The sequence below is a fragment of the Helianthus annuus genome, chromosome 7 (genome assembly GCF_002127325.2).
Source record: "Helianthus annuus cultivar XRQ/B chromosome 7, HanXRQr2.0-SUNRISE, whole genome shotgun sequence".
Taxonomy (NCBI): Eukaryota; Viridiplantae; Streptophyta; class Magnoliopsida; order Asterales; family Asteraceae; genus Helianthus; species Helianthus annuus.
In genome coordinates, this window is record NC_035439.2 from 145,275,518 (window position 1) to 145,292,715 (window position 17,198).

The following is a 17,198-nucleotide window of genomic DNA, read 5'->3' on the forward strand; positions in this document are numbered from 1 at the left end:
ATACGACAAAGGTATGGAGTACACTCGACCCCATTCACAAATGGGTAGAGTTCCGGTAACATAAGCTTTTACAAAGCTTAAGCAATTCTAAAAACCCTCACACGGTAAATAACAGAATTGATGCATACCCATACAACAAAAGTATGGAGTATACTTGACCCCGTTCATAAATGGGTAAAGATTACGCATACACACGTTCAGACATGCAAGAATTAAAAACACTTGTATAAACTGAACAAAGAAACTTTATATTCAAAAAATTCAAGTATCTACATGATGCTTACTGAATTTACATAAAGTTCCTACTCTATACAAGAGGAATACAAAAAAGGAGGCACACTCGCCAACCTAAACCCTATTTTGTACCGCTGGTCCCCGCGTCTCCTCCGGCACCACCAGCGGGTTCCTCCTCTTCCACATCAGGGTAAAGCATCCGCAAGCGGTCAACATAGTCCGCAACCTCCAAACACTCGTCCAGCTCCCCTACACAGGCAAGGGGCGTGTCATAAAAGGAGGCTACGGCCGCTTTCAGACGACCCTCGGTATCTACATCCCGGAACCCGGATGCCTGATCAGTATAACCGCCTGCGGATAGTACATTGATGTGCCCAATGCAGCGGTTAAAACCAGCCTTGAAGCCAGCATCACGCGCACGTTCCTTAACCAGGTCCAAACCTGATGAGGTCTCAGGGGCATTCATTATGGCCTCGACAATCTGCAGTAAAAAGATCATAAGTCTTGCGTGCTAATCCAAGCAAATGTAAAGGCAAAGGATACTTACACGCGCGATACCGTGAGTCCGCAACCACTCACGGTCAGCTTCCAGTTGGTTCAAAGAGGACACCAAGGCATCCTTGGCCTCAACAGCAGCGTCAGCCCGGTTCTCCGCAACAGACACGCGGGCAGTAAGGTCCGTAACCGCGACCTCCCGCGCCTGCACCTCAGCCTGTTACAAGAACAGCAAACGGTTCACCCGATAAATATTTTCAAAACAATAAAGGAAATATAAAACAAAAGTAACGCAACATACCTGAAGGCTTTCAACAACTTTGCCTAAACGAATGCGCTCCGCATTCGCCTCTTCAAGAGCCTTAGAAGCACGGCTCTCCTTCTCTGCGGCCTCTTCATAGGCCTTTGAGGTACGAGCCCCGGCTTCTTTGGCCTCTTCAAGGGCCTTCAAGGCGTCGGACTTCGCCTGCAGCGCCTTCACAGAAATGGCCTCAGCCGCAGCCTTCTCTTGGCTCAAGGTAGCATTCGCTGCCTTGGCATTCGCCAACTCCTGCCGAGTATGAAACAGAACGTTATTCTGCTTAGCCCAAGATTCATTCCATTTCTTGCGCTCATTGGACAACTTTTCGTTCCAACTCTTGCGCTCATCAGCAAGGAGTTTAGCAAGGGAACGCACCTGTTTTAGCTGGGCAGCGGCAGCCCATTCCGAAGTCTGCTTCTGCTTCTCAAAAGCAGCTTTATCCTTCTCGAGCTGCTCCGCACCCGCACGAGCAGCCTCGATCAGCTTCTCGGCTTCCGCCCGCATACGAGCAGCCTCCTCCTCGCGGCGGCCCAGCACCTTATAATCTTCCAAAATGGCATTAGCCACAATGGAAGTCCCTACCAACATGGTCGAGAGCTGGTTTACACGCAGCTCCCGCGGCGCGGCACGAGCACGCTCGACTTCAAACGGGGTCCCCAGACCACCCAAAATCTCCCTACATGCCGCAGGGTCGTTAGAAATATCATCCCCCCTGCATAACAGTCCAGGGGGGTCGGTGGTACACCATACTGCGACCCGGGGAGTAGGTGCGGTAATAATACTCCAATTCAGACTCTCCAGGCTGAATTGGAGGCCCGTCATAACCCGCACCACCGGCAGACGAGCCGCTACCTTTCTCCCCAGCAGGAGACTTCTGCGGCTCAGCATCCTGCTGCCGCACCTCAGCATCAGACTTCTGCTTACCGGCATCTGAAAACCTCAAGTTCAATCCGTCACCCTCATCAGGAGAGATCAGATTGTCCGAGGAGTCCACAGTGTCAAAAATCCGGTCAGCAGTCGCCTCCACCGTCTTCTCCAAAGGGGGATCACGAACTGGCCCAGCAAAAGGGGCCGCAGGCTCCTTAGGCGCGACCTTCTCCTTCAAAACACCCGCACCCGCGGCAGCGGTGTGCGGAGGAGACGCAGGAATTTCACCAAAAGAATACCCCGCATCTCGGGATTCTGCAATCCAAAGAGTATTCAATGAATATTACCACCCATGGTACATACAAAACAAAGAAAAGGGATATACTTACCAGCAGCAACTGCAGGTTTCTTCTGCACCGGAGCAACTCTCCTGGTCAGCAGTCTCCGCCTCTTCGGTTCACCACCACCAGCAGCTTTCTGCTCTGGCCCCCTTTTCTCTCCAACAACGGGGGGAACCACACCAGTTCCACCCGCGGCCGCACCACTACCTATAACACCCAAACCCTCAAGGGTGTCAGATACTACGACGTAATCGGTATATCCCCGAGAACAAGATTGATAGGTACCTGCGGCTTCGAAAACGGAAGAAGGGGCAGCTGAGCCTTCAACACTCCCCTTACCACGACCCCGCACGGTCTTTTTTACCGTTTTCTTCTCCACAGTCTTTTTGGGGACGCGTTTCTCAAACTTCCCCAAATCCGCAAGGACACCTGGATTCACACAATCAACAGAACCAGTCAAAAAGACAAACTGAAAAAACTAATGCCGCGTAAGACGTACCTCTTGCGTCTCCCGGAACCGGGGCTTCCAGCACCGCTTTTGATGGTACGCGGAAGTTCTTCAGAATTTCAAGGTTGAAACCTTTCTTCAACTCAACCGCGATCAGTTCAACCTGGCCCTTGAAATCAGGCTCAAACATCCTCCACAAGCCAACCGCATCCGCTGATACATGCATGCAGGTTACCACAAAGGCTTGGGAAATAAGGAAAATAACAAAGGGTAACGAACTTACCACCACCCTGTTCCCGCAACACGGGTCTTTCCTTCCTATCCGGTCTAGAGAGCATCATCCGCAATATCCATAGTTGGTCATTATCCAACTTCTTGAGTTCAATAGGCCGCAGCCTAGAGAACCAGTCCGCGGTCTCTGCGGAAGCAACAGGAATATCTTCATCGGAAACTCCAACATCGACGTTCCTGAAAGACATGTTAGCATAGACCGCACAGGCTTTCACGTAGAAGAACCTCTTCTTCCAGCCTGTCACACCCTTAGGGGGTGTCATCAACTTCAGACTCCCATGCCTTTGAGTGAACGAGAAAAAACCGGTGTTCACCGTCAACTGGTAGAAACGCCGGAAGTTCTCCACTGAAATGGGCAGGCCATAGGCACGGAATGTGTACTCAAAATTCCGAATTCGGAACATTCCGAAAGGACTAAGCTGGGAGATATGGAGGTGATAATACTCCAATACCTCCGCCACAAACACCGTCACCGGCAACCTAAGGTTACCGTGGGTGAAAAAATCCGCCCACAAGGTTATATAACCAGCCGGAGCATCGGCACCGGTGTCCCCCACTTGTGGGTAGGTAGCATTCCAGTCTTTGGCCATCTGAACAGTGGCCATCAGGGTTTTAAAACTACCTTTTGTCCACTTTAACACCGGTAACCCACCACCGGGAACATTAACATCATCATCCTCGTCTTCTTCCTCAGCCACTATCGGCTGTTCAGGGTTTTCACCCTCCACATTGTGTGGATTCGATGGTTCAGCCATCAAAAATGTAAAAGAAACGGAAGATGATGAACAGAAACACTAGAAACCTCACCGGAATTTCAGAAAAAATCGTCGGAGAAAACAGATGACAACTTTCTCTCAAACGGCAAATTTTTTGAATTTTCGACAAAGTGAGAGGAAACCACAAACGGTTATCCCCTTATATACCCATCGCAATTAATGCGGAGGGAGAAAGCAAATCATCACGTTCAAAAAGAGCGTATCTTGCAACAACACGTGTCGAGCGCCGTTTTAGCTGACGGTTATCACGCGCGCGTGGCCGCCCACGCGCCTGACAAAGAAGACGTTTACACTCCCTGCTACAGTGCATTTAATGCCTCGGGCAGTGCAAATGTCCTTTCATTTCAGCACATGCAGAAACGTCTCACCAACTTCTACCAACTCACACGTGCGATCAAGCCACGTAGGCAAGAAAAAGCGACAACATCATCCAAAAAACATAAGCGGCATGCGGTTTTTCTGGTTTACCGCACCATAACCCATACCGCATGTCGTTTTTTTATATACCCTAAAAAATAGGTAGAAATATATCTATCTATGCTATAAAGGGATATATTACCTTTTCCGCATCACTCACGAGCACACGTGAAATATGCGGAAGTGACACACATGAACCCATTCAGATGTGTCAGATGCTCAGAACCAGTGTTGTTCTTTGGACTGAACCGCATCTCAGGAACAGGCAAAGCGCATTGCCTTCCTTTTCTTCAAGCTTCAAATCCCTCCTGTCCGGTTCACAACCACAGAGGGTACATGCACAACTTCTTCAGAAGAAAGAAGGAACGGAATCTACGCGCCCGCACATCAGCAGCCCTGACTCCTGAACCTTCAAGAGTTACATCCGTGCAACAAGCACACTTTGAGCGAATATGGGACTGCAACATCGCAGACACCCATAAAGAGCTACAGACATAACCATAGCTTCCGCAGAGTGGTTGCTACGGAAACGCAAAGCTCACTCCACATCACCGAACGAGGCTACCTCGTTGTAAACTCGGTATTGGAGCGTGAAGGTAAGTGGCTTCAGAAAGAACGCAGATACGTGCTCTAAACAAGCACTTATCAAGCAGCAAGTGTCCGAACAGCGGTAACAAGTCTGCCTATGACTTTGTTTACCTGCCAACGGACCGCGGTAACAAGTCTGCTTACGACTTTGTTTACCTACCAATGGATCGCATGGAATAAACAACGATGGGCATCCTCTTGCCTATGACCATGTTTATTTACCCATAGTCTAGATCCACATTGTTCGACCAAACACGGCCAACAATGACGCAACGAAGTAACCGCAAAGAACGTACGGTTACTTGAGAGCTATCAAGATGAACACGAACACCCAACAAAAAAGGGATGGTCATCTCATCATAGGATGCTGAACATAGAACTTGAGCAAAGTTCTAACACAACATCCAAAACCTTCAAACCTGACCGCAAAGGTTGGTTTACAAGTTTTTCTTTTCTTCTTCGTGCACCATTCTGGCAAATGGTTCGAAGAAGAAACCACCTCCAAGAGGTTCGAAACATGTGCAAACCTTCGAACCACCATCCAAGAGGTTGGTTCGAAGTTTGTACAGCATTACTATGAAGGTCCCTAACAGGCCTTCAACACAACAACAGGTGGCAACCCACCTGACGACATGCAACGGCTGAGAATTTCGCATCAAGCGAAACCCCTTCACCGGTACGGAAGAGGCATAGCCGGATTTTTTACCAGATCACCAGGTTGATCTGGCCTAAAATTTTCTCCAGACTGCCACACTACCTTCCTACACCATAAGTCCAGTACTCCTCCCACGTGCAACTTGCACAAGGGAGCAACACTAGACTGGGGGGACTTGAAGGGGTATGGTCCCAAAACGACCATTACCCGCATCAAACAAACCCCTACCAGCAAGCAAACCGCACCCATGCGGTCACATCCTTCGAACCCATTCGGTTCGAAGATGAATAGCTTGACCCAAGTACGAAAGAAGATGAGCATATCGATGCGGCTGGCACCGCATCATATGGCCATTTTCGTCACGACAAGGGAAGCGAGCAAATAGTCTCCACATACGATGATGCGGCCAACACCGCATCTCGCGTATTTCTTGATCACAAGTAGGAGACGCGGTAACTTCAGACGTTACCGCATGCAGCGATGCGGCTCGCACCGCACCCTGCATATCCAACAAGTGGACTGACACGCCAGGCAAGTGGCTGACACCACGAGGCAAGTGGCGCCGGCGACAGTCCCCTGTCAGAGCTATTAAAGCAATGGGCTGACGTGGCGTAACCCCCACGGCCGGCGAAACTGACACACCTGCAACGGTGCAGCTCGTCGTCAGCCCATCCATCAATCTCCTCCTTCACTCCTCGGCTATAAATACCGACCCCAAACCAGGTTTGAGGTATCTCTTCACAACTCTAACTACTACTATAATCTTGCTTTGCTTCCCAAGCAAACTACTGATTCTCACGCCGGAGAGTGGTAACAAGGAGCACCCCCCACCCCATCCTCCTTGTTACGAGTCACGGCTTGTTTCCTTGTGCAGGAGATCATCCACCGGTGACCCAGCCAGCGATCTCCGAGAGGAAGGGATTAACCCTTCTTGACGAGACCAGTGTGTTAACCCTGCCCGGTTAACCATTGTTTCATCAGTGACGATGAAGGGATTAGATATTGAGAGAGTTATTCACATGTTTAGAGAAAAAATATGATGTTTTTAGAGAGAGCACTATCGTGCTAATAACATGTCATATAACCGAGAGAAAAATATGATTCTTGTATGTTATTCATCCATATACAATCTGGAATTAAAAAATAATAAAACTATATTTATTGATATAAAAGCGAGTACAATTTGTCCGATTTTCTTTCGTCTTGGGCCCTGGGCCCAGGAGCCCATTTTTAACCTTTCTTTATTATTATATCATGTGTACTTGGGCTTCCAGCCCAGCCTGGCCCACCAGAAAAAGGAAATAAAAGGTATGGGTGTAAACGAATCGAGCTGAGCCTGAGCTCCATCTCGTTTAACTTATGAAAGTTTGAGCTCGAACTCGGCTCGGTTCGAGATTTGTTCCTAAAGCTCGAGCTCGGCTCGCAGATAGTTTGTCAAGCTCGAGCTCCGGGCTCGGCTTGTTAAGTTTTTATTGAGGTTTAAAAATAAACGTTTAACTATTATAAATGGGCTTGAAACATTGGACAATTGGGCTAACGAGTTAGGCCCTTCACCAATCTAAATTTAAACAATTAGGGTTAAATGTTAGAAATGGGTTGTGTTTAATTGAGATTATTAGAAAATTTATATATATTTCTACTTTGGTTTTTCTTAATAAGTTTATCGTAAGAGTTTTATATATATGTAATGAATTATAAGAGTAGGATCAAATACAAATGATATTTCGTTATAATATCGTAAGAGTTTTATAATAAAAAATGTTAAAACAATTTAAACTAGCCCACATAATCGGTATAAGTTTTACTTTGTTCGAAGAATATGTTACAATGAATATAATAACAAATAACAATATATGATTTGATGAAATTTTTTAATCTATTTATTCCCGCAAGTTGCTTTGTCTTTTCTGCCTGATTTACTTAAATTGGAACTAAGGATGAACTGCACAAGAATTCCGCTTCGTTATTACTCTACTGCTTCACCTTCTTCAACCACCCATTTCAATCAAAGAATCCTGCATCTCAAAAATGCCTTCAAGATCGATGATGCCCTCCAACTGTTTGATGAAATGCTTCAAAGACAACCTCCTCCTTCCATCATACAATTTAACAAGCTGATGACTCTTATTGTAAAGATGAAACATTATTCCACAGCTCTTTCACTCTTTAAGCAAATGAGATTGATGGGTGTTCCTGTTAGTATCCCTACAATGAGCATCTCTATTAACTGTCATTGCCGGTTGAATCAAGTCGCTTACGGTTTTGCCTTACTAGCAACCATTTTCAAGCAAGGTCATCCACCCGATTTGGCCACCTATAACACTCTCATTCATGGGCTTGTTCTGGCTGATCGCGTTTATGAAGTTGTTGAGTTGTTCAAGAAACTGCTTAGAGAGAAAGTTTGTGAGCCTAATCAAGTTATGTATGGAACCGTTATTAATGGGTTGTGTAAAGTAGGTCACACTACCAAGGCCTTTGAACTGCTCAGGTACATGGAATCAGGCTCTTGTAAACCAGATGTAGTACAGTACAATACAGTCATTGATAGCCTTTGCAAAGACAAAATGGTTGATCATGCATTACAACTATTTACCATTATGACTGAAAAGGGTGTCCTTGCAGACGAGATCACTTACAGCTCTTTGATTCAGGGTCTATGTAACTTTGGTCGAGAGACAGAAGCTGCAAGAATGTTGATGGATATGGAGGGGAAAGGGGTATCTCCAGGAGTGCATACCTTTACTATATTGGTGGATTGGTTTTGCAAGAAAGGATCCGTAAAAGATGCAGAGCTTGCTCTACAAGCAATGGTACAAAGAGGACTAAATCCAAATGTAATCACTTATAATGCACTAATCGATGGATATTGTTTGCGTGGTGAAATAGAGGAAGCAGAGAATGTTGATTATATCTATAAACATGGGTTAAAACCACACAACCCTAATCATGTTTATTCAATCATAATCCAAATATAGATACCAAGATAGAGATACTTACTTGTAGGGATGATTATCTTTGAGAATAAAGATGAAGCCATGATTCCCATTATGGTACCTCAGGTTGATGGATCACCTTAGAGATAATTTTAGTATTTTTAGTATTGGTGTTCTACTAGAGTTTTTTATCACCAATTATTATCAATATATAAAGATCAATAATTAATGGTCATCAATAGTGATCCGTTATAAGAACTCTATTTATTCTCTATTAATGGTACCTAAAGGGAAATCATAATTGCCCCTTAAACTAATCAATATTTACAATTACTACCATCAAGTAATTGTCGGGGACTAGTTATGTCATATTGGTAATGTTACCAAATGATCCGTGAGGCCACATCAACAGGTTATTTCTAACATTCTCCCACTTGGCCGAGTGATCATTTGTGATAAGTATAAGTAAGTTTGGCCAAGTTAAAACATTAATCAATGTTTCAAATTGAAATTGCAACAGAAAAATACAGTCATTGAGTTATTTCAACTCAAACCCCCATTAATCATGTTACAACCCCAAATCTAAACATACGTAAATTTAAGACCAAAATGAGTGAGGTAAGCCCTTTAAAATTAATTTGTATAATTCTTGTCTATACGTCATTAGGTGCACATACGTATTTATAGACAAACAAATTGTATAATTGAGGAAAATAATAACTAATCATTCATATGTATGATATGCTATTATGTAAGGCCTTAAGTAAAACCCGTCTTTATTATGAGCTCTTAAAAAGACTTTGGGTGTAGACCTTAGTTATCGGATCCGCAAGCATATCATGAATGTAAATGTATTCGATACAAGTATTTAGGTTCCTCTTCTTGTTCATAAACGAACAATAATTTTGTATCAAAGTTTAATGCAGCACCTCTCGAACTGTTACTGCTCGAGGAAATAAGGTAGCTGACTTTTTACAATAAGTCTTCAATATAGTATTTATATGGAGTTAACAAGTTAATGAGCCCACTAATAAATCTTCAACAACATTTATTGACAACTGCGTTGTTAATTAACAACATATTATGTCAATATAACTTATTTTGTTTTATCAGTTTCTTATGACTACTCCATGAGACAAATTTGTCCGCAGACATAAGGATCACCCCAAATTGACTTTTAGTTTCTTCTGAATATTACAAAATCAAGGTAAGAGTAATCAACCTCTTCTTATAGTCTTTCTCGTTTCTTAAAGATATTGTAAGATGCTTCACGATAATCTATAGTGGTCTAATTTTCATCAATGTGAGCAATATCTGAACGAGTATAGACTTGAACCTTCGTAAGGCTTCTAATTAATGAAGCATAAGGAAATAATCTCATTTATCATTTTATCCTCTAAAGGAGAGCTATATTGTTTGTTACACATGTAAGAGCCCGCTTTAGAGTAAAGCTTATGGGACGAAACTAATGTCCTGTTGGGTCTATCTCGGTATATTTTGATATCTCTCACGTAAGTGGTATCTCCGAGATTCATTATATCAAAATATGTGTGAGAAATTATTTGACTTGTGTAACATATACTTATCCAAAAAATTGCTATCTATATAAGGATAAGTTTACATTAGTTGCTCCCACTCATCTTGAGGCAGGCACATAAATCCACTTAATTCTTGATGAAAAGAATGCATTAAGATTTCATCACATTTTGATGTTTGCCTTAAACCCATACATGGAATTAATTGACTTACAAAGTAAGTGTTCTTGACCTTCAGTTTAGAACTTTCAGGTTGTTTTATGAACATGTAAATCTTTGTTTAAGGAAAGTTGTTTTAATGTTCATATAATGTAGCTCTAAATGATTATAAGCCACTAGAACAACAATGATTCTCAAAGAAACATTTTGTAAGAAAGGTAAGATGATTATTTGATAAATAATTCTCTTCTGAGCATAGCCTTTAACAATCAATCATATTTTTAGCGTCTTAACGTTTGCATTCAGATTTTGTTTAATGATGAACACCCTTAGGTAATTCAACCAAATCCCAAACGTTAAAATCAAATTTGCTAATAACAATTTTATTACATTTAGAAATTTGATTGATGCTAATGGCTTAATTAGAAGAGGTAGGATCAGTAAACTTTCTAAAATCCATTTCAACTTCAGTCAAGGAGGATACATAATCATCAAAGTTAGTAGGCTTTTAAACCTAGATGGCCTCCTTAGTTGATTATTAGGCTTATTAAGAGTTTCAGTTTTATGGATTAACTCTTGATTAAGTTGCTATCACTTTCAAGATTCTAAGTGTGTAAGAGTTGGTGCAGTATGGTGTGCAAGAGGTGTAATCGGAGTAAAATTTAATATGTCTCTTCCCCCCGCCTCTTGCACTTCTGGCAAATCCTGATAAGGACTGCTCCCACTGACTTAGAAATCTTTAACAATTTAGCATGCTTATGGTCAACATTAGAAGACCAATAAATTCTAATAGAGAAACAAATTAAAGAAGTTACTCATTGTAGTTTCTCTGTTTGAGGATTACAATTTTGGCAAGAAATCTGAGTGTGCCCACGTTTAGCAACAATGAAACTTTTGTTAGAGTAGCAATATATTCTTAAAGAGAAAAGTTGTGAAGGAGCAATGTCTTGTACAAGAGGTGCAAATTGAGGTAATAACAAGTTTTCACTCCCCCACCGCTTGCAACTTTTGCAAATTAAGATTAAGACACTTAATACTCCCACTAACCTTTTAGATCTATAGGAATGCTACAAGATAAGTTTCAATGATGTATGTGCTGTGGGAACATGTCATATATGTTAGACTTGATTTCCTTAATGTCCATATGTTATAAAAATTTTGGGGACATATTTAGAAGGAATCATAGTATATATGAATTAATTTCTTTAATACCTTAATTCATATAAGACAATACAAGTAAATATTATGATAAATGAATTATGTCTGAATATTCCATTTTGGGATAAGTTCCAATGAAATATAATTTCTAATGGAACTTAATTTATTCCCTTAGCCATTAAATATTAAGGCTTATACACATGCTCGTAAGTCTCTAAGAATGAGATTTGATAATATTTCATCCTTCATTAAACTAGTCATGATTTCTCATGAAATTTGGTCTTAATGGATGGAATTTGTAAGTCTCATTTTTCTTTTGTTAAATTTTCATTTTCATGATAACAAAAGGTTGTGAAAAATGTAGCATCATCACGTTCTATCTTATAAGGTTTCTATCCAGATTGAGATAACAAATAATATGAGAGTTTAAGGTAAAAGTGACTTTGTTTTAACCATGCAAACCTCACAACTGTCATAATGCAGCTTTTATATTGATACTAAATTCTGAATAATCTACAGAATATATAAGGTATCATTAAGCCCAATTATAAAACAGTTTATTATGGTTCTTATAGTCTTAACATAAAATTTTGCCACTAACTCTCATATTAATTATTTGTTGATTTCTAGTAAGGAAACACATAGAACTAGAGTCAACCGGTCATGTGTTGGTTAGAATATTACCATTAGCAGACTTAAATATCATAAATATCTTACTACTTAGCCAGCTGTTCCATTGAATTATGGATAGTATCGATGCTCATGCCTAGTTTAATGGCATAAACCTGTAGTGAGACTTTCCTTTGAAGAAACTTATAGCTGGAAGTAGTACTTGTACACTATCTCTGAATCTTAAAAGTATCATCCTTTCAGGTTTAGTGGCGATGAGATGAACAACATCTAATTTTCTAGTTTCATGCATTCCTTTTCCTGTACATATGCTGCTAATCAACACACTCGTTTTCCTTTGGTACTCTTGAGTGTAATAGTTGATTCTTAAGGAAACTTATGATATTAGTGGAAAAGTTATATGTAATGCACCAGAAAAGTGTACTGATTTTCATGTGTAAACCTTTAAATTATGGGTCATGGTATTGTACATCATGATGTATTCACATATGCCACTAACTTTATAGTAAGAATCTAGAGTAATGCATGCGTCTTAGGAGTTATTTTGATTCTTCCAAAGAAAATAAATTAGTCTTAGGAAATTTAGAATCTAGAATAGCTCACATGATAGCAATAATTAAGTGGGTTCTTGATTATCATAAGAGATATAATGTTTGACTTATCCCACTAGTCATGCTCTAGTTTTCTTCTGTATAACTTTTATCAGAAAAGAGCAGTAGAATTATCATATCTTAATAAATAATCAACAATCCAACAAGATAAAATTTTGTAGAAACTCTTTAGTAAGCAAAACATTTTAGGTTTTGAAATTAGAGTGGATAAAACAGATGAGATACAAACTTAGGAAGAAACTTGGAGTGATTTGCATTATGGGGTAATCAAGTAAGGCAGACACAAATTATTATATTGAAGATATAGTCTACTATAACACCAAAATAACAGACTAATATAAGGTTCTACCTGAATTTTGGCTTCGCTTTGGCTTTGACCAAAATTCAGACATTATGAACGTACATAAATAACAAATTGTCTTGATGTTCTAAATAAATTTGGCTTCGCTTTGGCTTTGACCAAAATTACATGTATTATGAACATAAATAAATAAAACCAACTTAATGTTCTGCCTGAATTTTGGCTTCGCTTTGGCTTTGACCAAAATTCACGCATTATGTACCATATAAAATAATAAACCTCGGCTTAATGTTCTACCTAAATTTTGGCTTCGCTTTGGCTTTGACCATAATTCACATATTATGAACACACATAAATATAGACTGTCTCAATGTTCTACATGAACTCTAGCTTCGCTTTGGCTTTGACCAAAATTCATGTATTATGAACACACATAAATAATAAAGTAAAGCACATAAATATAACATAACACCTTTGGGCCAGAAATGAAATATTTATGTAAATTAGGCTGATAATTTATTATGTGCATCATCAAACAATTCGTTGTTGGTTTCATTATCCAATAATACACATAATCACATAAAATGGTATAAATTAAAGTTGGGCCATTCGCAAAATAAGAATCTCACATAAAAGTTGCATATAAAGGGCTTTAAGTGTACAAACATTTAGGCACAAAATCAACTATTCACTTCATGGATTATAGTCTAGAATTTCTATAATCAATTCATTAATTGCAATCATTAAATTCAAACATTAATTCATGAGGACTCTGTAACCGATTATTTCAAGAATGCATGAATACATAATCAAGTTTGTAACTGATTGCAAAATCATGTATTATAAATTCATCCATTAATCATCATAATAAATTCTAAATAGCATTCACAAATTGTATTAAATACAACTCTAAAATATTCATGAATACATAATCAAATTTGTAACAGATGGAACCTATACTTGAATACATAATCAAATTTGTAACTGATGGAACCTATACTTGAAATAAAATATTCACGAATGGATAAATTGATAGAAAGAATTCAGCAAACTAGATTGTTCCATCCAAGTTTACCAAACATAATATTAAAATAATTTCTTATGAGCAAGGCTTTAAATTGTAAGTACAATTTATGGAAAAACTTGGATAAATATCACCGCAAACAAAAATTAATTTACGATGATGTCAAAATCATTTGCTAAAAAACAATTTGAATTGATTATCATATTAAAATGTTTTTAGTTGATTTTTTTACGACTAAGGAACTCAACTCCATCATCAACAGCGAATCATCAATATTGGATTTCATGATCGAATTTGATATAATCAACATTGCTCTGATACCACATGTTGATTATATCTATAAACATGGGTTAAAACCACACAACCCTAATCATGTTTATTCAATCATAATCCAAATATAGATACCAAGATAGAGATACTTACTTGTAGGGATGATTATCTTTGAGAATAAAGATGAAACCATGATTCCTGTTATGGTACCTTAGGTTGATGGATCACCTTAGAGATAATTTTAGTATTTTTAGTATTGGTGTTCTACTAGAGTTTTTGATCACCAATTATTATCAATATATAAAGATCAATAATTAATGGTCATCAATAGTGATCCGTTATAAAAACTCTATTTATTCTCTATTAATGGTACCTAAAGGGAAATCATAATTGCCCCTTAAACTAATCAATATTTACAATTACTACCATCAAGTAATTGTCGGGGACTAGTTATGTCATATTGGTAATGTTACCAAATGATCCGTGAGGCCACATCAACAGGTTATTTCTAACAGAGAATGTTATAGATCGTATGATGGAGCAAGATATTGTGCCCGATATCATCACCTATAACAGCCTGATAAACGGATACTGTAAGAAGAAGAGAATCGATGAGGCCAGGCATCTCTTTCAAGAAATCCAAGACAAGGGTTTGATTCCGGACGTTATTACTTACAATAGCATGTTACAAGGTTTGTTTGAATCAGGGAATCCTGCAGCAGCTAGAGAACTCTTTAACGAGATGCAAGCAAAGGGCCACACTCCAACTGTATTGACTTATGGCATCTTGTTCCATGGAATGTGCAAAAACTCCCAGACAACTGATGCATTGGCTCTCTTCCGTTCGCTGGGAAGCAACGAATTGATGAAAGGTATAGTGTTGTATAATATATTGATTGATGGTTGTAACAAATGTGGGAAGCCTAACTTAGCTTTGGATCTGTATGATGAACTTCTATTAAGAGGATTGAAACCAAATGTTAGGTCCTATAACGCAGTGATACTTGTTTATTGCCAAGAAGGCTTATTGGTTAAAGGTAAAGAATTGCTCAGAAAGATGGAAGTGAACGGTTGTTTGCCAAATAGTTTCACATACAATATAATAGTTCGAGAGTTACTAAAGAAAAACGAGTGTGGAGAGGCCGAGATATTTCTTGAAGAAATGATAAACCGAGGTTTTATGCCTGATCATGCTACTTTTGAGAGCTTACTAGTCCGGATCCCAAATGTAGGAAAAGATTCTCGTTTGCGAACAATTGTTCTAAAGCTAACAAGTGTAGAAAGAAAAGATGGGGGAATACCTAATATAACATCTCCGTGTTAACGTTTGTCTTGTTTTTTGATGGTTTCAAGAAAATAATCAAATTCTATTATTGACATACTGGTTAGTGGTTTCATACTGCTCAACGTATTAACATTCTGTAATATTTTATTATTATTATTATTATTATTATTATTATTATTATTATTTATTATTATTATTTTTTTAAATCAAATGGTATTGGGCTTACTTGACCTAATGCCAATAGGCTAACTTCTAAACCGTAAAAAAGTTTTGTAAATGGGCCTATCTCGGAGTTGGTATGGTTATACTAACTTCTAAACCATAAAAATTGTTTTGTAAATGGGCTTACATCGGATTTTTTTTAAACAAAACACATGCCCCGTAAAATCACGGACCACGTGCGGTGGCCCTCCCCGCACACCCTCATCACCGTCCATGCAACATAGGTTGGCAAAAGTGATCTCGCATGTAGAGGAGAACGAGTCGAGCGCCGTGTAGGGCAGCCATGGCCTCGTGAGAGTCAGCTACTCAGCTATGATGCTGGGGGTGTGAGCCTTGAAAGAATTTTATTATACATATTTTAGATGTTTAAAGTTAAAAAATATATTGTGCATGGTGGCACAACTTATATTTGGAACGCTAAGCAATTTTTTAGTGTTTCAAGCTTTTTTCCATAATTTTTATTTGATACAAATTTTTATGCCGTAATACCATGTGTAGTGGTTCACTTCCAGGGGGTGACCACCATCACAGCTGAAGCCACCTCGGCACAAAGTTGCCATCTCCATGCCACACCTTCCCCTCCGCCCATTCATGCGTGGTTAGAACCATGCCCACCAGCGCGGTGTTCAAGTACAAAACCTGCAAAAGTGGAGCCACGTGCGTGCCGACTAGGATCGTTCCACGCCCCTGGGTGTGGACATTTACAGATGGTCTAAAGGTATGATTAGAAAATGACTTTCTAAATACCAGTTAAACACTGTTTATTAATTTTTTAGGGCCTTTAACATTAGTGATGTTATATTTTCTAAGGCTATGTTTTTTTTATGTGGGGCTTTGTCACGAAAAAAAATGTCGCTACATGTAGAGGTGCACAAAAAACCTGAACCCGGAAAAAAAAACCGTACCTAAGTATTTTAAAAACCGCGTTTTTATACCCGAACCCGACCCTACCCGTAGGGCAGGGACCGGGTATGCATATCCTTCGCAGAACCCGAACCTGTAACCGGGTTTTTTTTGTACCTATTCCATACCCGGGTTTTCAGAACACCCGGGTTTACGTAATACCCGCATCAAGTTTAAAAAACCCGGAACCGGGTTTGCACCGGGTATGACCATTGGATTGCATGTTGTGTTCACAGAAGCCTTTTATGATCGTTTTTAACGGTAATAGAGTTGTTGGGGGCTTGTTCTGTTGCTTTTGAGAACAACAAAGAGCTACAAAAATATCTACATAAAATAGTTTGGCGCCAAACTGATAATGGATATCTTGATAGAGCCATTGGGGAGTGGATGTTGTTTATGAAGTCAAATAACAAAAAGCTACAAAAAAAAATCACTTACAAACTCGCACAACAGTTTGCTGCACGTCTTTTGTTTCTTTTCAGTGCATCGGGTTTTTTGAATACCCGGATCAGGTTTTTGAATACCCTATGGGGGTTGTTTCATACCCGAATCCGGGTACACAGGGTATGGATTTCCTGACCAATACCCGGACCTGACCCAGGTATTAGCAATACCCGAAAATTCTAAACCTGGTCATACCCGTACCCAAGTATTAAAAAAACCTGGTTTTGTGCACCTCTAGCTACGTGACACCATATAGGCACACTTTACTTTCACCGTTTAATGATTGTGTGCCTAGAAATTATTAAGTGGA

General features: G+C 39.7%; 2 protein-coding genes across 2 annotated transcripts; one reads left to right on the forward strand and one right to left on the reverse strand.

Moving 5' to 3' along the window:
- Positions 1-546: 546 nt before the first annotated feature.
- Positions 547-3,732, reverse strand: LOC118480307. Its single transcript, XM_035975082.1, has 7 exons — positions 2,970-3,732; positions 2,738-2,899; positions 2,524-2,667; positions 2,287-2,445; positions 2,085-2,212; positions 845-946; positions 547-585 (listed from the first exon to the last, which is right to left on the reverse strand). Exons 1-7 carry the CDS (start codon positions 3,730-3,732, stop codon positions 547-549), a joined length of 1,497 nt encoding a protein of 498 aa, XP_035830975.1.
- Positions 3,733-7,350: 3,618 nt separating this feature from the next.
- LOC110867163 (putative pentatricopeptide repeat-containing protein At1g12700, mitochondrial) lies at positions 7,351-15,370 on the forward strand. The gene is made up of 3 exons (XM_035975083.1): positions 7,351-8,313; positions 12,629-12,702; positions 14,536-15,370. Exons 1-3 carry the CDS (start codon positions 7,351-7,353, stop codon positions 15,356-15,358), a joined length of 1,860 nt encoding a protein of 619 aa, XP_035830976.1. The 3' UTR covers positions 15,359-15,370.
- Positions 15,371-17,198: the final 1,828 nt, after the last annotated feature.